At 43.1% G+C, this 22,819-nt stretch overlaps 1 protein-coding gene across 2 annotated transcripts in view; it reads left to right on the top strand.

Moving 5' to 3' along the window:
• Positions 1 to 22,819, top strand: part of Mthfd1l (methylenetetrahydrofolate dehydrogenase (NADP+ dependent) 1 like) — a 185,740-nt gene that overhangs the window by 50,750 nt on the left and 112,171 nt on the right. Inside the window, exons 13-19 of one of the 2 annotated variants that reach the window (XM_076859640.2) lie at positions 1,193 to 1,239; positions 5,641 to 5,748; positions 6,633 to 6,707; positions 7,910 to 8,012; positions 13,013 to 13,089; positions 16,793 to 16,933; positions 20,062 to 20,130. In XM_076859640.2, the coding sequence (XP_076715755.1) occupies positions 1,193 to 1,239; positions 5,641 to 5,748; positions 6,633 to 6,707; positions 7,910 to 8,012; positions 13,013 to 13,089; positions 16,793 to 16,933; positions 20,062 to 20,130 (620 nt within the window). Of the gene's footprint in view, positions 1 to 1,192; positions 1,240 to 5,640; positions 5,749 to 6,632; positions 6,708 to 6,892; positions 6,911 to 7,909; positions 8,013 to 13,012; positions 13,090 to 16,792; positions 16,934 to 20,061; positions 20,131 to 22,819 lie in introns of those variants that run through there. The other variant, XM_076859643.1, reaches the window with a different exon arrangement.

Genomic DNA, 22,819 nt, shown 5'->3' with positions numbered 1-22,819 from the left:
TCTGGCTCTGGCTGGGCTCGTGTCTGGCACCTTCCCATTCATTACTCTTTCTTCATTGATTTATCGTGAAGTCACTCCTTGCTTCATTTTACAATAGCACTTATTGCAATTACTGTGTGTTCTTGGCAGTTCGTGGTTTTTAACTGTATTGTATTTATATTACTTTTGTAAACATTAATAACTCCTAACTCATCAAGAACTGATAACTCATAGAGGGTCATCCATTATGCAGTGGAACAAACATTAGGCTTGGAGTGAGAGGGCCAAGGTTTGGATCACAGCTGTGTCTCTCACCGTTGTGTGACCTATCGCCAGTGAAGACCTCTCTGAGCTGCATCTGTCAGAGTTTAAAAAGTCGATGGTGCCCAGCTCATCAGGTTGTTGTGAAGCTCAAATGAGGTAGCCTAGAAAGAATGGGGTAAATTGTAAAATGTTATGCAAGTGGGTGAGATGCTTTTTTTTTTTTTTTTTAAACATACAGCTTTAATGCCTAAAGGATAAACAGCAGGACAGACCTTTCCTAGGGTTATCAAAATGATCTGGCTGAAGTTTATAATCTGTAGATCATTTACAGATGGCTTTTTAAGCAAAAATTTTTACCACTTCAATATATGTATGATTTAGATAAAGTACAGCCTTGAGATCTAATAATAAATTAATAAAACCATGTTATATCCTGAAGTATGCTTTTTGTTGGTTGTTATTTTGGTACTAGGGATTCAACCCAGTAGTAGTTGCTCTACTACTAAGCTATACGCAGACCTTTTTTATTTTTTGAGACAGGATCTTCCTAAATTGCTCAGATTAGCTTCAAGCTTATGATTTTCCTGCCTCAGCCTTCTAAATTGCTGGGATTATGGGCCTGTACCCATAATCCTAGCCCTGAAATGTTTTTACAGTGCTGACATTTGCCATATATATATATAGATATATATATATGGCAAATGTGTGTGTGTGTGTGTGTGTCTTTATTATTTTACCTTTGTTTTTAAACAAAGAAATGAAAGTCCTTCAATTGCACAGTTGGACACCCATGCGAGCTTTGTTTTACTCCTGTTCTGCTTGCACAGAGGAGGTAATGATTTCACCTTGGCATAGATGCCTACCTATTTGGTTGGGAGCTGTGCCTGGGGCTCTGTCGGGGCTGTGCAGATGCACTTGATGACTCACTAAATGCCACCTTGTTGTTTAGGAGGAGCTGCAGGTGGCGGATATGCACAGGTCATCCCCATGGAGGAGGTAAGGCCTTGAGGTGTGCCGTGGGCCCCTGTTTCCTTCCTGACATCTCGGTGTCTATTTCATCAAGCGGCCCACAGTCCTTCATCCATGATCCAAAGCCTGAAAGACTCTGTAAACCCAGAGCATTTGCATAGCTCCTGTGGTGGCAGAACCTCCCATTGGCTGTTGGGAGCCACATGTGGATTTTGTGTATGCCACCTGGTGTGAATATTCATGTTTTGCTGATTATTCACGCATATTCCTATTCTGAAGGGTGCTGGTCTACTGCCTGTTGGGGTTGGGGTATTTTATAAATAAGTCTTACATGCATCATACTACTTTTCTAGATTGCAAAAGATTCTAAGTCCCAATACCTGTGTAGACTTGAGGGTTCTTAAGAATGTTGACCTGTCCTTCCATTGGTCATTGCTATACTACCAAAGTCAGGAGGACTTGGATGCTCACTTCTGTCCATTAAGACAGCAAAATAAAATGTTTGCAGAGGAGAACAGGGAAAAAAAAAAAAAAAAAGCCAGTGGTATCAGTTCTTATTTTCCTGAGAACCTTTTCTTCATCCTGTGTAACCTCCTTTGTGCCCTGGACCTAACCAGGGCTCATCTCAGCACCTCTGCTCTCTGCATCAGCCTCACAGCTCACTCCTTCATACTCTCCCTGAACCCTAGTCTGAACGGTCACTGTCTTGCCCACCTCTCCAGCTCAACGTGAAGGCTCAGTAGATGGCTAGTGCTGCTTCACCATCTGCTGGCCGTCCCCCCACCATCCCCATTTCAGTCTCCTCACAGACTCCCGTCCTGTTTTCTCTTATTGTTATCTTGCAGGTAGGGGTGAGGCCCTAACTCAGGATTTCATGAATACTCAACACATGCTCTACCACTGAGCTGCACCCTCAGTCCCCTGTTTTATCTTGATTCCAAGACTTTTCCCGTGCCTGGAACATTCTTCTCTTCCTTTTCCACTCTTATTACCCATCTCGGGTAATTCTGTTCTTGAATTTCTGCTCCACCCGACAAATTCCCCTGTGGTTTCAGACGTCAGTTTGGTTGCCTTCTGTGAGTTGGAGGCCTGTCTTGAGGTGCCAGGTCCCAGCACTTAGTGCAGTGCCCAGAAAATAATGGGTGCTCATTAGAAAGTATTTTTTGACTTTGTTGAAGGAGTAGGAGAAGTATGTACCCATGGAGGCCTGAGTGTCTGGGAGGAAACTTTGGAAAAACCTTCAAGAATAAGGAGTGGGAGTGAGAAAGAGGAGTCCAAGGCATCTCTGAGAAAACAGCCCAAGCCTCACATCCGAATGGGAGTGAGTATTGACAAAGGCACGAGGATCCAGAGCCAGGAGGCTAGGCTAGGAATGGAGTCTAGGGAACATAGAACTCAGGATTTCTCCAGCAAACAGGGAAGGGAGGTGGTGTCCCACTGTTTTAAGCCATTCACTACGTTGGAGCACACAGTCAGGCACTTGGTCCCTGAGAGCAGAACACCCTCGTGTCTTCTCCATCCCTGTATCTGCAGCTCTGAGCTGTAGCTCTGAGCACGGTGCCTGACGCTTACCGCTTGTTGACACTAGACACCTGCACTCACAGAACACACTGGAAGAAATGTCACAAATAGTCCAATGGGGGAGATGTTAGAATAAATTCCAGATGGGCCGAGAAAATGAAAGTGAAAATAGGAAGACTTAAAGGGTGCAAAGGGGCAGCCTGGTCAAGAGTGAGGAAAGACGTTCCAAGCAGCGGGAACTCTGGTGGGAAAGTCCTGAGACAGGAGAGGGTTGGCCTGATCGGAGAGCAGGAGGACACCAGTGTGGCTGCAGCCCCCCGGGCAGGGTGGGTGAAGAGAGATGGGGCGCAAGAGTGGACAGGTGCCAGCCCTTTCAGTTCTTTGTCAAGAGCCCGGGTTTTATTTAAGTGTCATGGTCGGCCTCATTGAAGAGATCTTCCCTGAATCATAATAGGAGGCAGATTGGGCTTTCCAAAAATCACTCTGGCCTCTGTGCAAAAAGTTGACCCATGAAGCCCAGTGTGGATACTGTGAGGGCAGCCCAGGGGGAAGATGGTGGCTGCTGGGCCCAGGACAGTGGCCATGAGAGTAGAAAAAGGATGGTGCTTTAAGCTTTGTTTGCTGATGTTTGTAGGACTAGATGTGGGGATGGATGAGTCGAGGGGAGAATTGAAAGGTAACGTCCAGGGTGTTGCATTGAGCAAACCAACGGAATCTTTGGTTGAAATGGAGAAGTGGGGAACTGAGTTGGCAGTGTCTGTGATGAAGGACAGCCATCCAGAGGGAAGAGTCCTCGGGGGTCCTTTGAGACACCCGAGAGGATATCAAGTAGACAGCTGGAAGCAAAACTTAAACCCCAGCTGTAGAATGGCCAAAGGGTTCAAGAAAAATGTCAGAAGATAAATAGTAACTAACCAAGGGTGTTCCGTCTCCACTAATAACCAAAAACATCTGCATTAAAACCACTATCAGTTACTGCTTCACTTCTCAAGTTGACAGAGCAGAATTTTTCAAAGTAGCATTCATACCAAATTTTGGCAGAGATAGATTGAAATACACTCTCCATTGCTTCTGGGAAGTGTATATTAATAAAACTTCTGCAAAAAGAGTTAGAAATATGTATCAAGTACCTTAAAAACATTCATGTCCTTTGCCCAAATAAGTTCATTTTTAGTTTATCCCGAGGAAGAATTGGATGTGCGTATAAAGATTAATTTTAAAACTCTATCTTTAGCTGTGGGCTGGGAGCTGTGTGCCTGGGGCTCTGCATATGCCTGTAATCCCAGCAACTTGGGAGGCTAAGGCAGGAGGATGGCAAGTTTGAGACCAGCTCCAGCCACTTAGTGAGGCCCTAAATGACTTAGCAAGACCATGTCTCAAAATTAAATATAAAAAAGTGCTGGGTATGTAGCTCAGTGGTAAAGCACCCCTGGCTTCTATTCCCAGTACCAAAAACAAACAAAAAACTCCGTCTAGTTCATAACATTAAAAAATTGTGAAAAACTTAAATGTTTAAAGATAGAATATCAAATTAACAACATGTTTTGAAAACTATGACATAAAAATTCTAGTAACATTAACATTAAATGTAAAAACTAAGGCATAAGCTATTATGAAACTAGGTTCCCAATATTGGAAATCATAAATATATTTTATGAAATACACATATATATGTAATTTTCACATTTTCTCTAGTGAATATAAAATTTAACAAGAAATATGAATTTTTAACCTTCCAAGAGATTAAAGAAATGCATCTTAAAACAAAATACCATCTTTTTTCCATTGTTATTTTTTTTTAGTCTGAAACATATAACTTTTTTCCTGAAGTAACTCATCTACTGTGTTTTGCAGATAAAACAACTTTTCTTATATTAATCAGAATCCTTTAACTCCCAGAAATATATTGCTTATTAATAATTACTATTTGCATGTATTCTTTAGAATTATAGCACTTTTTTTGGCAAAGTGAAAATTTGAAAGCAATTTTCATATCCAGACATTGGAGAGTAAAATTTTTGATGCATCTCCATGATTCCACAGCCTTAATAAACTATACCAACAAGATTATTATAGAATGCAGGAAGATTTCTTATTCAAAATGCCTGGGGCCAGAAGAATTTCAGGTTTATTTAAATTTTAAGATTTTTAAATATACATAATGAGATATCTTGGGAATGGAACCCAAATCTGAACATGAAATTTATTTATGTTTTATATGTACCTTCTACATATAACCTGGACATAATTTGATATGATATTTTCAATAATTTTGCACATGAAACAAAATTTCATGCATATTTTTCAATCGGCAATGTGATGGTGTACTCAAAAAGTTCTGCATTTTGAAGCACTCTGAATTTCAGATATTTGGATTAGGGAATGCTCACTCTCTAATAACTTTTTTTCAAAACAGTTTTCCAAATATAAGTTTGCCAGTTATACAAATAATGATCATATGTACATGTGGGACTAGAAGGAAAAAAAGCAAAATTAATAGAGCCGTGGGAGTGACATACCTTCTTTCTTAAACTTTCTGTAATGTTTTGTATTCTGTTGTTACTCTGCATTTTATACCTTGTCATTCCAACGAATAGTTGACGTAGTGCAGTTTTTTTTTTTAAAGAATAAAGCAATGCATAAAGAGAAAGAAACCTAAATAAGGAAAATAAGGAAAAGCTATCAATAAGTCCATCAGAATGTTTCTCCTTTAACCCGAGGGTAGAAGAATTTATGTTGAAAGAGGCTGTTCCAGTACTCTTTGTCCAGTGGAAGGCCTTGACCTGGACTTTCTGATTTAGGTCATCATGGATTCAGCTTGTTATAAAGATACATAGTTAGGGTATCGTTTTTTTCTATTCGGGCGATGTTTGTTTGAAACAGATAGATGTTACGTTTCATTTATAGTTCAACCTGCACTTAACTGGGGACATCCACGCCATTACTGCTGCCAATAACTTGCTGGCCGCTGCCATCGACACAAGGATTTTGCATGAAAACACTCAAACCGATAAGGTGGGAAAGATTCCTTATTATCTATTTTGGGAACTTGATCCTTGGGATTCCTGGTTTCTTAAGGAATCATGGAAAGATTTCTAGTCTGTAAACTCTCTAAAAATTTTTTCAGTATTCTGTGAATTTTATATATGTTCTCAATTCCAAGAGAGCAGCCGTACTTTGGTCAGATTCTCAGGTGGGTTTATGACCACTGCCAAGCTGTTGGGTGAATTATATTATGTTGTACTTTTTAAGCCAAATATCACTAGAAATGAGTTTTTAGTTCTAAAGTGACCATTGGGCCAATTCTCTTCATTCTAGCCAGGTCCAGTCTCTGTTCTATATTAATAACGGGGAGATTGGATATATACCTTTTTTAAGACTAATGCTACATGTAGTTAATTTAGCTGTGCTGTGAGAGTCAGAGACCCTTCCTGGGCTTCACATATGTGCAGTCCAAGAGCTGAATACACACCTGAAAGAGACCAGGTACCAGGTCCTAAATCCTCAGGGACATAGGGCAAGGATTAGTGGGGTGCTTTTTGGCATGTTTTACAAGAAAGGTCCTGACTTTCTTCAAGTAAAGTGATTTCCCGGTGTATCCTTGGAACACAATCCAGATAAATATTAATTTGATAGTCATAGGCTATAGATCAAGAGCTATTTGCTATGTTTATACAAGCTACTTGCAATGTGTATTATTTCAAATTTAGTCAATTTTTATTAAAATAACAGAATTTTCTAAGTCTTTATGGTTTATGTTAGTCCCCAAATTTTAATTGGACCTTTAATCTAAATAGTTTGTTATAACTGTCATGAACTTTGTCATAGCCTATGAAATGCCCAAGTGCATAGTCCACCCTTAAACTTTGTGGAGTTGTGTTTGTTGGTTTATTTTTTAGGCTCTTTATAACCGTCTGGTCCCTTCAGTGAATGGTGTCAGAGAATTTTCAGAAATTCAACTTGCTCGGCTGAAGGTAGGTTTCCAGTTAGCGGTTGTTTAAAAAGAAAATATCCTAGAAACACATCAGAAGGATTGCCAAAGCCAGAAATGTTGAACTTGACTCAATTTTGGTTTCCAGATACTCTTTTGGGTATTACACTCTAAAGAGACTGAACAGTATAGCAGACAGAGTGCAGAATTAGAAGCCTGAAACCTGGATCCTGCACCACAAACCAGGTGAACGAGTGTATTTTTAGGACTCAGTTTTTTCACATGTGAAATGAGACAACCGCTTCACTCATCTACAAGGACCCTACGAGTCACACTAACAAACTGCATTTTGATGCTTTCTTCTCTTTTGAAAGAGAAGTATTTTCGTAAAATGTGTCAATGTCTATGAAATGACAAGATAGCTTTGAAAATTCATCTCTCTCAGGTTTTGTTGCAGCAAAACATTCCACTTGCCCTTGAGAAAGCCGTCTTAATTCTCCTCCATGGTATTTTCTGACTAATGCTGTTAGCTGCCCCCCTGCTGCTCCTCACATGGCTTCCCCTCGTTCTTCATCAAAACTAAAAAATAACCCTTCATGGTATAATCCACAGCACTGGTTGGTATTAAATGGTTTTTAAAATTCCCTGCCTTGCTTGTTCACTCTGTTGAGAGTTGCGAGTAATTCCATCCTCAGCAGCTATAACATGTACACTGTTTCCGGGATTCTTTTTTTTTTTAATATACGTATATATACTTCTTCATTAAAAGCCACTTTCTTAGGATAGTTTCTTTGCAGAAAATAGGTGCATTAAAATTTTGAATTTTTTTATTAGTGAATTAGAAATAACTTGTTTTGAATCCTCAACGTAAGCATTAGCTTTTGGTTTTATGCATTTGGAAAGAACAATTAAAGCATCTGTTATGGGGATAGCAGTCTATGTCCCTTCAGAGCTTGGTAGGTGGTGGCCTTATAGAGCAGCCCAAGAGTTCACGGTGAATGGCCCACTTGGTTCTGTTTTCAGATCTGTCTTTGAAAGGTGTAATACAGATTTTCGGTGCCTTGTAGCTAGAAAAGATATTTGACCTCAGGCATTTATTTGTCTGATTTGGCCTAACCTACAATTTACTCAAAGTAAAGTTTAGTTTTTTAAAAGGCTTAGCATGGAGAGAATAAAGTAAGGGTCATGGCCTTACGCTTTCTATTCCTTCTTGAACTTATCACGTCTTTTCCTCTTAATCATTAGAAACTGGGGATAAATAAGACTGACCCAGGCACATTGACGGAAGAGGAAGTGAGTAAATTCGCCCGTCTCAACATCGACCCCAGTACCATCACGTGGCAGAGAGGTAGGAGCTGGGGACACAGCAGAGTTTTGAAGGCCAGGTGGGGAAATATGCTTCAGCGGAAACTCTTTGATTAATATCATTAATGCACATTTTTATTTCTTCCCATCGTCTTCCTGCCTGGGCTTCCTAATTCCACCATTTATATCCCTTACTATTATTTTCCCTCCATCTTCCCTCCTCTTCCTCCTACTTAATCCACCTGCTGTCTGGGCTTAGTCCCATCCACTCCCACCCATTCAAAATTTACAAGGGGAATTAATTTTCTCTTCTGTCTCTCTCCTCCTTGGCCTCTGTCTCTGATTTAAAAAAAAAAAAAAAATTAAAGCCACATCTCTCCTTACGTGTCCCTTCACTTCTTTGTCACCCTCTCTAAGCAACTCTAATTTGTATTTTCATCTGCTAGATGCTTTCCGCCATTTGCCAGGTCTCCCTCTGATGCTTCGAACACAGGACAGGTGGACTTCAGGGGCTGCCTCCTGGCCTCCCTGCCTCCCTGCCTCCCTCTCCATTTCAGCTGTGATGTCCTCCCTGCTCCCACTCTGCCCCTATATCTGGATGGTCACTGCGGGGTAGGCTAGTGGGGAAAAGCGCTAAACACTGAGTCAGGGTCTCGGATATGTTTCTCCACCCTCTCACTGTCCCTTTCCCCACATCCCCACTGCATGACCTTGAGTTGAACAAGTGACATGTGTCCTGTGCCCCAGGTTCTTGGAGATGGAAATGAAGATGATCGGCTGTATATATTCCCAGGAAGGTGACAGTCATGCCTGTTGGTCCCTTGGGACTGCAGACACATTGGCAGGCATGCATTCCTGATCCTTCTTGGATTGTCCTCCTCAGACCCGTCCTCCATTTTCACCGTTTCTATCCACTTTCACAACATATTTATCAAATGCCCAATTTCCGACAGTTTCCTGCTGATACATCATCTTACTCCAGTTCCACCCCCTGGTTCCATAGGTTCATATTGACAGAGACACTAACCTCTCACTTCTCTGAGCAGAAGCCTCCAGTGGCTCCTACCACCCCGTGTTATAAAGTCCCTGGTGCACAGTTGGGCCTTCAGGACAGGACTGCCACAGAATGTCTCCATGCCCTTTGTTCCTTTCTGCTCTACAGTGAGGAGGGTCTGCCCTTGTCCTTTTGCCAACCCTTGCTCAGGCATCCCCACCCCATGTCCCTGGCCTTCCAAATCCAGCCCAGGTCTCACACCATCATGAAGCTGTGCTCCGGGGGGTCCACGAGTCAGGCCAGTAAGACCTGAGTGTTTTCCTATAGACCCCGAGGTGAGAGATACCAGAGACCCACCCAGCCTTGGCTCTGCCCAGTGTGAACTGCATATCTTCAAGCATACGACCCACTCACTCAGTTTTCTCATCTTTAAAATAGAATGCAACTTGAGTACCTCTTATCTGCAGTACCTGAAGCAGAGGGTTTTAGATTTCAGAGTTTTTAAAAAATATTTGCATAAATATAATGAAGTATATTGGAGATGGGACCCGTGTCTAAAGAAGACATTCATTTGTGTTCCATAGATACCATATACACATAGCCTGAAGGTCATTCTATACAATATTTTAAATAATCTAGCACATGAAACACATGTCATGGTGAGGAATTTTCCACCTGTGGTTTCATGTTGACACTCAAACACTTGCAGATTTTGGAGCATCGTGGGTTTTGGGATTAGAGGTGCTCCACATGTGGTAACATCAGCCTCCACATAGAGAGGCACCATGGAAATGTGCGTGTGCTTTGCAAACTGGAAAGCGCCGTTCAAATGGGCATCGGAAAACACTGTGGTTGTATTAGGCAGCTTTTCTGGGGTCTTTGTCTCCCAAACTAAAAATATCCTTGGAAACTAATAATGATTTATTTTTCATTTTAAAAGAATAACATTACAGAGATTTTGAAAATTACCAAATGAATAAGAAACATCACTTCACTAGGATGAATAGCACTGCTACTTGTAATTTTTGGTGCATTTTTTTTTTTTTTTTTTTTGGTTTTGATTTTGTTTTGTTGTTTTGGTACCAAGGATTGAACCCAGGAGTTCTCTGTCACTGAGCCACATCCGCAGCACAACCCCCCCCCCCACTTTTTTTTTAATTTGAGACAGCATCTCCTAAGTTGCTTAGGGCCTTGCTAATTTGCTGAAGCTGGCTTTGAATTTGCAATCCTCCTGCCTCAGCCTCCTGAGCTGGGATTACAGGCTTGCACCACCATGCCCAGAGGTGCATCTGTTGTTTTATATATACTTCTGTTATATTTTTATATTCAACTAATTTCATTCACGGCATAAACATTTTCTATTTTGTTAGCCCTTGGTTTCATGGTCACTTTACTTTATTTCTTATTTTTTATTTTTCACAGTATTGGGCATCAAACCCAGGGCCTCTCAAAGAGACCAACAGCATTTTTAACAACCAATGTGAAAATTTATCAGGATTTTATTGAGCAGCCTTCTTGTTTGGAAAAAAAAAATATATATATATATATATATATATATAAAAAACTAGGAAGATTGAGTGTTAAAATGCCATTATGTTTAAATATGTAAAAAACTTTTTGGGAAATTCACTGGTAACAGAAAAATCATACGGATGGAAATTAGTATATTTTGAACCAGGAGTGTGGATATGCCAAGAGAAATTTTTCTACACAGCTGCTTTGGGGCTCCAGCCAAGGCAGACATCAGAAATAGAGGCTCAGCTATGGTGTTGAAGAGAGAAGCCACATCACCCCTTACACCCAGGGCCAGGATGTGATTGGATTCTCTCTGAGAAGGAAGGCGGGGCTGAAGTGTTTTGTGGTTACAAATTGATTTTCATGGAAGTGACAACTTTAAAAAATTATTCCAAAAAAAAAAATCACTAAAATTATTTTCCTGTTCAAGGCACTAAATGAAGAAAACTGTATTGCAATGGACAAGCCATGTGAGTGAGAGGAATCTGAACTGACATTCGATAAGTAGTTTGGTTCTGGTCATCATAAATTAAAATGAGAAATAGGACTCTCACATGTGAATTGAGGACATTACTAGTAGGGTTTTCTGGCTTCCATCTGCAACTAGGGTAATCCTTGTGATAGAGTAGCTACTTTGGATAACTGGAGGGGACGCTAGGTCCCTAGTAGAGATGGAGAAACACCTCAGGTGAAATGGATGTCAAACCAATTAGTGGTCACCCCTTCCTGTCAACCTGGCTACAAATGCTGATTGTTTTATCCTGTGCCTGGTCCAGAAGCTTATTAAGGTCTCATGTGCCCGGGGACAGGTTGGAATCAGAAATCATAGACTTTTCCAGAAACACATAGCATAGAAAAAAATGTCGATATTGAGCCACTGTTGTTCCCAGAGGACCAAGAGCAGGACTTTGCACAGTTGGGCAGCTTGAAGCCCCTGCGTCTTTGAGCACTTATGCCCCCCAAGGGGAGTGTCACAGGCTTACGTCCTCCCCAGTGTCCCTCACGTGCCCATCTCCCAATCATGGCTGAAGCCCACCAGCCTCCATCATCCTCTATGAGTCCACCTCAAATTTCTGGTCCCCAACACTGTCCCAGTGCCATGGTAGGGAGTCGATGCTCTCCTTTCCCAGGAAGTCAAAACAGTGGACCTATCCCAGGTGGAGAGCACAGGACAAAGCAGGGTTAGCCACTGAAGGGCTCAAGGACTGTCAGAGCAAAGAATGAAACAACAAAGCCGTCCCGTGGTCTCACCCCCATCCTTCCACACTCTCCTGGTGCTGCCATATCTCCCCTGTAGGAAGCTCCATCCATCAGGATGACATCTTCTGCACCTTTGGGCCCCTGGACTGCCAGCACAGGACTGGGCACAGAATAGGCTGTCACTGCCTGCTCCAGGAAGGAATGAATATGTTCCTCATTCCACCTGCACCTCTCTCATTTAGAGGCCAGGAATTATGTATTGTCAACTTAGGGCAGCTATCGGCTCTCTGTCTTCCCTGTGGGCTGAACCTTCGTGTTTCTTTTAGGTATCAATGATGCTTTCACACCTTTCCCTGTTTATCAGAGTCCTGGTGGATTGTGAGATGCCCTCGTCTACCTGCACCACGTAAAAAGCACAGGCAGACTTTGGATGCCACCAATCATAGTTGGTCTTACTAACCTTTTGCTTGTTTCTCTTTACTAAACAAAGAACAGCTGAATTTCCATGTTGACTTTAAATAAATTCAGTAAGGAGATCACTTCAGTCTGGTGCCAACATTGCATAGCTGCACATCGGGAAAGATGTTTTTACTTTAGACAACTGTGCTGTGCATCTTGGGAATAAAAATATGAGCTAGTGATAATATTGAGAAGTAGTCCTTTCATTTTTTAAATGCTCTGCTTATGTCTTTAAAAATCACAAAGGAGGTTAGTATGTGCTGTAGTGTGAGTTATAGTGTGTGAGAGACAGACAAAACAGTGGCAGCCGGCTCGGGGAACATCAAAGGCAGGCCGGGCAGGAGCCTCCCTGGTGCTTTATGTGTCAAAGAAAGATCAACATTCTTCATCCTGCAGATGCTTGAAGTTCCGAGTACACCTACGTAATTTCTGTCACCATTTTTGTCCGTGCATGTTATACATTTAGTAAATTGTGTTACCATCTTTGCTATACACTTTGTGGCATCAAATAAATCCCCAGTGATGACACCACCTACACTCTGAACGTCATCCTTCACGGAAACTCTGTACCCATTAAGTAACAACTCCACTCGGCCCTGGGAGCTCTTCTGTGCTGGGTCTCCATGAATCTCCCTCTCTGGCTGTCCCAGATAGGTGCAGTCTTACCGCATGCACTCTTGTGGGTCTGGCTTACACACTTCGCTTTGCCTTGCTATCTAATCACCTCTTCCTCTCACCTCCTTTATCTTCTTCAGGCTGTTACCACTCGCAGACATGTCTTGTTCATTTGATCTCCCTTCCTGCCACTTGCTTAGCATCACCCTAGGTGCCCAGTCCACACCTGTTGATAGAACAAGTAATCTGTTCTCTTTCAGTATTGGATACCAATGACCGATTTCTGCGAAAAATAACCATTGGGCAGGCCAGCACGGAGAAGGGATATTCCCGGCAGGTAGGTGGCGCTGTCTTCCCGGAAGTGGCCCTGTTTGGGTCACTTGCACTGATTCCCTCCCTGTCTGCTTTTCTGCCTCTTCCCTTCCCTTCTCGTCCACCCCACTGTGGTGGCAGGGGCTCTCCTGCTTCTTCAGGGTGCGGGACTGAGAGAGCCTGGGGGCAGGTGATGCATCTGCATCACCACAGAAGAATGAAAATCTCAGACACTTGAATTTCATAAACCAAAGAACAAACACCTAGTCATTGCGCTTAACAGCACTGAGTTTTTCAAAGGAGCATGGCTTTCTTCCACAGGGGGTATGGAAGAGAAATGATGAGGTCTGCCCTCCTTTTAATGGGTCTCTGAGTGGGTCAGTGGCACTTTGGGAATAGAAATTCATTTCATAATTTCTTAGCCAGGTGCAGCAGGCTCTGACTTTTTTTTATAATAAACCTCATATTTTTGGATAGTTTTAGGTTTATTATCTTTACACATTAAGTCTGTATTAGCAGGGAGGAGGGAAGTAATTTTTATTGAAATAACAAGTCCTTGTACCAAATAGACTTTGGGACCTTTTGAAATAATAGAAAAGTGAATATGGGAATTGGATCAAGAAGACAAACTAAGCCCATGTATTTTCTTCCTCCTCCAAGTCCCAGAACTTGGACACAGACAGATTTCAAAGAGTTAGACATCTTCAGTTCTGCAGAAAAAAAGCCATTGCTGACACAGGATGCAGAAACGATAAGAGATAATTTTGACATTATTAAAAATTAAAATGAAAATCTCCAACATAAAAAAGTGACACATATAAAAACATTAAATGGTGATAATAAAGGCCTGGGAGGGGATCTTTACAACACACCTGGCAAAGATCCATGTGCCAAACCAAAAAAGCATCTGGCAGCAAAAGGCAAATTCTGCTCTTACAGTCAGGTCTTCCCTGGCCACCTATGCAAATCCCCAAGGCCCCTCTCTCCTACCCCTGCTGGACTTCCGCCTTTACACACATCTGCTTATCATATTTTTCTCAGCCTCTCCTGCTCCAGTGGGAGTTTCATGAGGACAGGGGCTTTGCCTTTGGTATTCATGGCCATATTCCCTTCGCTTGGGACAGAACTTGGTTACACAGCAGTAATAGCAGGTGTTCAATATGTATTTATAAGCACATGAATACAATGAAGATACAGGGAAAAAATGCCAGCATGTCAAACTGCAAATGAGAACAGTGAAGTGCTACACACTGCTAGCTGACCAAAAGATGCATAGTCGATACTAAATGCTGGCGAGGATACAAAGAAACAGAGACTTTGTATAGTGTTAGGGGCAGTAGAAGTTGGCAAAGCCTTTTTGGAAGATCATTAGTATTAAGATTTGAAATGATCCAACAGTTACCACTTAATGACCAAAATTATTTTGGAAGAGAAAGAGAAGGAATATGTGCTTGTGTGTAAAAAAAAAAAAGAAAGAAAGAAAAGAAAGAAAAAGAAACAAACTCTTAAGGATATAAATTGTAATGGTGAAAATTTGAAACATCCCCAATGTCCATCAATGGGACATTTATTAAATTATTATATTAATTATTATGAAAATGGAAAGTGGAAAGATGTACCCTGGCACTCCTGGCCTCTGAAAACAGGATTAGGAAAGAAAGGGAGCAGCAACATGGTCTTTATCCTTTGTTCTACCACTTTCCTCTTGTTTGCTTAGGCCGGGGAGAGGTGCAGGATGAACAGTGACTGTGATGTGTGTACTGTGTGACTGATATTGACAGGCCCCTTTCGTACTTCAGCACATTCAGTTTATAAATCTGATTTGCCAGTTTAAAAAAAAAAAAGTAGGTTTTTTTAACTGACTCGCCCAAGATTATATCTCATATTGCTTTAGGTGTACTTTTAAGCAAAAAAAAAAAGAATCATATTTAAAAGATTTAGCTACATTATTTTAAAACCATAGGCTATGGAGGATATTTTATGTCAATAAAGGTAGATCTATGTCATCTTTTTATTTTTGGTACCAGCACCAACCCACTGAGCCACATCTCCAGCCCTTTTTGTTTTTTATCTTGAGACAGGGTCTCACTAAGTTGCTTAGGACCTAAGTTGCTGAGGCTGGCCTCAAACTTGCAATCCTCATGCCTCGGCATTCTGAGCCACCAAGATCACAGACATGCACCACTGCACATGGCTACATCATCATTTTTAATGGTTATTACAACATCTCATCTCATAAATGTGCCATAACTGATTCATCCAGTTCTCTCTAAGTGGACGTGTAGGGTATTTACAGTGTTACATAATCCTAAATAAGCTATAGTGAAAATAATATGAATAGCTCCCATCCTCCACAATGTGCATGGTATAATTAGTAAAGTGAATAGTAATATTTAAATTGGCCCAATTTGTTTCTTTTATTTTTATTATTATTACTTTGGTATTGCTCAAGTTGCAAAATTTTGAAATTGCAACATACAAATGAAAAACTGTATATATATTACAAATTCCTCTTATTTACACAGTTAATGTTGTAAGAGATTCACAGTCTCGTGTTTTATATAGGAAAATCTCAATATTTTAGTCATTTTCTTATATGCATGATTTATAATATAATGGTATAGAGTCCTAGATTTCATACAACAAAAAAATCACTTGCATTTGGAATTTGTTATACTGAGAAAGTAAAAATTGAGTATGGCTGTATTTGACTTTCAGGTGATATTTTTTTCACTGAGTCGGTGACTAATGCAATCTTAACCAGGAAGGAGCCAGAAAGCTCCTTATTTTCTTCATTTCCTCACTTGTCAGTGGCGGAAATGGGTAATAAAGGACTTCCTAAGGCAGCCCCACCAGGGCATGGCCATTTTCTCCCTGTTAACTTGCACTTGTCTGGCTCACACTCCCCTTGGGAAGAAGAGAATTAAGCTGTAACTCAATGATGTGGTTTTGTCCAAACTTTCCTAGTGTTGGAATCATGAGGGGGCGGCACACATTCCTTGGGTCCCTTTTGGCTCCCCTTGGACTTCACACAACCTGGAGTCAGAGCCAAGACAGAGGAACAGGAAGTCCTAGGAACTTTTCACAGAAAAGTCGCTGCTCCCTGGCTTTGCTGCTGCTCCAATCAACTCCGTGCCACCCTTTGACAGCTCTGCTGAGCTCTGACTCTGGGAAACTAGTCTCCCGTGCACCAACCCAAAGGGACCCTCTTCTTTTACCTTCTGTTCCTCGTCTCTTTACCGGACAGACAAATGTAGCCTCCTAGACAGTGGAGGTAACTAGTCGGCTGTTCATTAATTCAGTCAGCATGCATTGAGCACCTACTGGGTTTCACATATTGTCCTGCCTGAGTGAATCCTTCCGTGTGACCCCTGACTTCATGGTACTTCCAGCCTGGTGGTGGAGACACACGGTAGATGGGTAATGACTTTAAAACTTAATTTCAAGTCTGAGTACAGTAGCCAAACACATGGTGCTGTGAGCAGGTCTAACAGTCCCCATAGCCAAATCCTGGCTCAATAGTACAGTGACAGCGTGGTCATGCCAGGGAGGCTACCCTAGATGCGCCAAGCACAAGACCTTGTGTACTCTGCACACTCAGAAAACTGCTATGTGTGTGAGCACGGCCACTGAGGATGGCCTCCAACTTGCTGAAGTCCAGTGCTCTGTGGGCACAGCCATGCTGATGGCTCCGCAGCTGACCATGACCTTTGCTTTGGCCTATTTAGGCGCAGTTTGACATTGCGGTGGCCAGTGAGATCATGGCGGTGCTGGCCCTGACTGACAGCCTTAAGGACATGAAGGAGCGCCTGGGAAGAATGGTGGTGGCCAGTGACAAAAACGGGCAGCCTGTAACAGCAGACGACTTGGTGAGTATGACTCAGAGAGCTCATGTTCCATCCAAACAGTGGAGATTCTGGCCGGGCAAAGTGGCCCACACCTGTAATCCCAGCGGCTCGGGAGGCTGAGACAGGAGGATCATGAGTTCAAAGCCAGCCTCAGCAACAGCAAGGCACTTAGCATCTCAGTGAGACCCTGTCTCTAAATAAAATATAAAATAGGGCTGGAGATGTGGCTCAGTGGTTGAATGCCCCTGAGTTTATTCCCCAGTACCCCCCCCAAAAAAAAAGAATGGAGATTCTTCCTCGTGTGATGGGGTGCAGAAAGCTTCTGCACCCAGGTTATTGGCCTCCCAGCTCCACAGTCAGCCAAAACACATCGAATTCACTTCCATTTTTGCAAGTCTTGATCCCTGCTTCTGCCTAGGGTAGAGTGAGGTCATTCCCCAGCAGTTGGGGGCTTATAAAAATGTACAATATGTACCTGCCTTTTAAATCGAGGGCAGATCGCCTTTCCAAGGCACAGAAGTAAGTGGTTCTGCAGTGGGAAGATAAAGTTAAAATTGGCACATTCTGGCACCAGCCTGCTCCCCAGCTTGTTAACGTTGTGTCTTGGGTTTGGGTTTCATGTTTTAAAAGCACATCTCAGCTTGCTCAGCCTTACTCTTCCGACCCCTCTTCTGAGTGGAACGACGCTTTCTGTAAAGCTCTCATGGCGTCATGGCTCCCCACTGACTCCTCCTGCCTGTTCCCGTTTGCCCAATCTCCTTTCTCCTGTTCCCCCTGCTAACGTGAACCCCAGCAGTGCCGCAGCGGTTTCATTGCCTGCGCCTGTCTCCCAGGGCGTGGGGATGGCACGGGTCTATTCAATGCCATTCTTGTCCATTGAAGCTTCCCCACATGTGGAGTCACAGACGCGTGGAATTTCAAATGCAGACTGACTCTTGAAAAAGAGTTGTGGAAAGAGCCAGGCAAAGTAATATTTTATTCATTAATTCCAAGGGCTTAGGGTGTAATATGAATCTCTTGCCAAAATGCTTTGATGACTTTTGGGCTACTTTAGAAGAAACGAATCCGAGTGACTCATCTGGTAGATCTTGTCAGGTAGAATACGCGTGTGTACATCAGCAGCCCCGTGGAGTACGTAGTAGACAGCTTACAGAGGGAACCGAAATTCAGGGTGCCGAAAAAATGCCATTTTTTAAAAAATTACCAAAAGCTCACCATCTCTAACCAGTTTCTGTATAAATATATTTCTCTGTATCTTTTTAATCTTGGGTAATAACAAATATGTCAGTAGTACTATGTTTGAATCTTAATCCTCAAATAGTGTTTCTTTAATTTATTTTCAAGAGCACTAAAATACCCCAGATTCAGACCAAATCCAAAGCATAGCCTTTTACATTTCTTTTGTGTATCTCTTTTGCAAAAAGTGCCTAATTTCTTTAAATTGTGCTTCATCCAGCATTTGATCGTTGGTCATAGGTAGAAAATGGAAGGTGGAGTTTAGGAGCTACTGAAGTTTCTTCCAGATCTTTAATTCTGAGATACCCTGGAAGAATATGTCCAGGCTCTCCCTACCATGGACACAGGATGTAGAAGGCCAGTAGAAGGGTCAGCTCCCTTCCTCCCTTAGTGTCTTGATATTTTGCCTACATTTGGTACGCAAACGTAGGCAAACTCCTGCTCTTCTCCCGCCTGTTCCAAGCAGAAGACAAATGTGAGTCCTTGCCGTCTTCCTGTATTCATAGTGGGTGGTCACATTTCTTGTGATATATATTTACATGGTGAGGAAGAAAATGGATTGGTTTCTTATAAATCTTGAATAACAATTATAAAAATAGAAACCTATCACACAGGAGAGAAACAATGTGTTTGGCGATAGAAGCAGAGGGAGAAAGTACTGCACTCTGGAGTGGTGCGGATTCTCGGGATTCTGGCACCTCGGTGTTATATCAGGGACGTGGTGAAGTGGTGCTGTGTGTTCTCTGGCGCTGTGCCCAGCAAGGAGTGGCACCTTATTTTTTGTTTTTCTTCAGAGCTACTTCACCAGGCCTTGGCTCACGCGGTTGCCTCACCCAATAACTGCTGACCGGTGTGTTGAAAAAAGCATGATCCTGTCCAGGGTCTTTAGCAAGGAGACAAGGGATTTTTTTTTTCCTGGAAAAAGAAATAAATGGTAGCATCTCATTTAAAATAAAATTGTAGACCGGTGACATTCTTGGGCACTTTCCCTGCTAATTCTCAGGCTTCACCCCTGGTTTGCTTCCTTCCTTCTAAAGGGGGCTGGGAGGGAAGCTTCCTAGGGGTGGAAGGAAGCAGCCTCTCTTTGTGTAAAGATGGCATTGGCTTCACTCTAGAGAGAGGGAACACACATGGAGCCCTTCACATGTGACCCAGGAGCCTTTCAGGGGCACCTCCTGTGGGTCAGGGCTTATAGGGTGCCCCCAGCCTGGGCCCATAGCCAGTTCCCTTGACCTCTCCTGTTCCCACTCTGTAATAGCCTGGCTTCACTTCTTATTTCTTCAGGCAATAGTAAAGCCTTTGGTAATGAAAATATAATATGCCTAAAACGCCAAAAAGCACTTGGAGGTGGCTTGAGAGGTGTTTTGCATGGGAAGCCTCTTAAATGCCATCAAGGAGGATTTGGGAAGATCAAGGACTCCTGTGTCCTCACACTCTTCACATCTCGGGTTGGCTGCCACCCGTTCTTGGCCCTGGTGGGGGAGAGGTAGACAGAAGCCGCAATGCCGTGTCCCCCACAGCCCAGGTGTCGCAGTCCGGCTGCAGCAAAATAACCAGGGGGTGACGAGCAACTTGTGTACATTGATGCAGCGGGAGTGGGAGCCGTTTATTGTAGGACAGGAGGGGTATATATACATTGTACACAGCTTATCTTAATTAACATAAACTAGCTACAGCCGTCAACCAATAAGGAATCTCCACACTTAATGGCTCGCTGGCGTTACTTCACAAATTATTCCCTCTGGCAAAATGCCAGGCGCCATCTTGACTTGTTTACAGACCCTAACACCCAGGGGTGAGGGCAGCCTAGGAATGCCCACCTTGAAAGCAGGCTGGGGAGAAACAGCCAAGAGATTCAACATTGCCTGATGGTCTTTTGTCAGTGATCTAAATGATTTTTTTCTCTCCTGTAGGGGGTGACAGGTGCCTTGACAGTTTTGATGAAAGATGCAATAAAACCAAATCTGATGCAGACCCTGGAAGTAAGTGATTTTCTTTTCATGGGAACTGTTTATAGCATTCGCCTTAATTGGACTGCCTGGATGTCACTGTGGAACGTGAGCGTGGCCAGCCACCATGAGCCAGGCAAGGAGCATCCAAAGAACTTGATCACTGGGGAAAAAAAAAAAAGATAGAAGTGAATTTATATAGATTCCTAGATATGATTCAAATCTTGGCTTAAGGATCAGAGGGAAACTTGGGAAGCTGATCTCTGCCTTAATTTTCAAAAGGTTGCGCAGGTGCGTTGGCATGAGGTTTTCTGTTTTGCCTTTGGTTTCTTTCCTTAATTTAATCCTTCATAATCACTGGGTTTTGGATTTTGTGGTTGGTTTGCTTATATTTTTTCAACGAATGATAAATGCGGAGAAGTGTTTTCTAGGAAAGTGTGCTGTGCTTGCTTGGCTTTTATGAGATACGGCTTTTGTACACTCTTGTACAAAATATATTGAACTGAATTTTTTGTCCTGTCTTTACCAAACTGAATTTTTTCATAATGAGAGTGTCTATTTGAATCTAGTTTTCCAGTCACTCATCTGGTTTAGCAGTTGTCTAATTCCTTCCTCCTAGCTAATTAGACCCCAGGATTTGAACGCAAATAAGGAGGCAGCATGCAGGACAGGTTGAGCAGAACACAAGTGCGAGGGTGGGCTTGGGGTGGGGGACCTGGTGGTATGGGTAAGTATTTTCACAGATAGCTCTCTGGGGGAGAAAAATCTCTCCTCTGTATCATTTGCCAGTCGCCATGGTGTAAAAATTTCCACCGTGGTGATTTCTGGCTCCCTGCAGATGTCACTAGGCTTGGAGTTGGGAGAAAATTTGCCTCATCAGTGGTGCAGATGGGGTATTTGTTCTCAAGCTGCAGTGGAAAAGGGAGGTGGAGGTGACCAGAGGGCAAGAATGTTGGGGGTCACAATGGAAACCCATCCATTCATTCAGCTGGTATGAAGCCGAGTTTGAATGGACGCCCTGCCATTTGCAGCTGTGACCTGGGGCAAGTTATTTGATATCTCAACCTGTTTTCTTCCAGTGCAAATGAGGGCAGACGCGACAACTAAACAGACAGGGGTACTGTGAAGACTAACTATTTAACACATAACATGGACCAGTTCTTAGCAGGTGCTTGGGACACATCAGGGAATATTACAGAGTACCTGTCCTCGGAGCCTCCGCCGTGGTGGGCAGGCAGACAGGAGACCTGGAGTAGACACCCAGCCTGTGAGTTGGAGGCAAGGGCCGAAGAAGGAACATCAGAGCGAATGAAGGGGCAGGTGCTGTGGGTGTGCACCTGTGTGCCTCCCTGCCCACCCATTCAGTGACACCTGGGATGAATGCAGAGTAGGGTCTGCAGAGGCTGAGGCCTCTCCCCACCATACCTGAGTCCTCCCTCCCTCTCTCCCGATCATCTCACCAGTGTGCACACATGCCCTGGAGTGGGCTGTTTTAAAACCTAGCAAACCATCCCAGAGCCTCCTGCAACCCTGTATCTGCACTCAGCCAAGGGGCAGAGGATTGGAGCAGTCGTATTCCACATCTTATCTGACAGAGGAGCTTCCACCTCCCCTCACAGCATTCATCAAGGTTGCCTCTCCCTTCTTCTGACCACGTCTTCCTATCTCTGTCCTTTTCTTAACTGACCCTCCCCAGGCTTGACCCAGCTGCCCACATCTTCCTTCTGAAGCACTCAGTTCTCTAGCTCCTGGACCTTCTCACTGGCTTTTCCTCCATCTCCTTCTCTGGCTCCTCTGCCCATTCCTGAGCTTTTGAGGACCTGACTCTTGTTCTGAATTTGCTGAACCTGGAATTTCAGACCTGTAGGGACAGTTATAAAGACAGTTTTTTCCCACTTGGGTGGGGAAAATGCCTTCCAAACTTGAATAGAAAATAGGACCTTTGATTCCCAGTGTTTTAGTCAGCTTCGCATCACTGTGATCAGAAGACCTAGTTGACATGAACAACTAGAGGAGGAAAAGTTTATTTTGGCTCGCAGTTTCGGAGGTTCTGTCCACGGTCAAGCAACTCTGTGGCTTTGGACCTGAGGTCATGCAGATAACAGCAGAATGATGTGATGGATGGAAGTGGCTCAGGACATGGCAACCAGGAAGCAGGGCGGGAGGAGGTGGGAGAGAGTGTTCCACTTACAGGGACAAAATATAAGCCCCCAAAGCACAGCCCCAGTGACCTACTTTCCCAGCTACACTCCATCTGCCTATAGTTACCACCCAGTCAGTACATGTCAGTAGATTAATCCACCAGTTAGGTGACAATGCTCATGATCTAGTCATTTCACCTCTGAGCCTTCTTGTATTGTCTAACTCATCAGCTTTTGGGGGATGCCTCATATCTATACCATAACATTCCACCCCTGGCCCCCAAAAGCTCACGGCCATCTCACAGTGCAAAATACACTTAGTCCCTCTCCAAGAGTCCTCATAGTCTCAGGAGTCCCTGCATCGCCCAGAAGTCCAAATCCAACATCTCATCTGAGACTCAAGGCAAACTCTCGGTGCTTTCCCCTGTAAAGATCAAAAGCAAGTTCCCTGTGTCCCATGTGTCATGGCACAGAGTAAACATTTGCATTCCACAGGGAAGAAATAGGGGCATAGAAAGAAAGGAGGGGGCCAAAGCTAGAACAAAACCCAGGCAGGCAAACAAGTCCTGTAGCTCCAAGTC

Source organism: Callospermophilus lateralis, chromosome 6, assembly GCF_048772815.1.
Source record: "Callospermophilus lateralis isolate mCalLat2 chromosome 6, mCalLat2.hap1, whole genome shotgun sequence".
Lineage (NCBI taxonomy): Eukaryota > Metazoa > Chordata > Mammalia > Rodentia > Sciuridae > Callospermophilus > Callospermophilus lateralis.
This window is presented reverse-complemented; position numbering and strand designations above follow the sequence as displayed.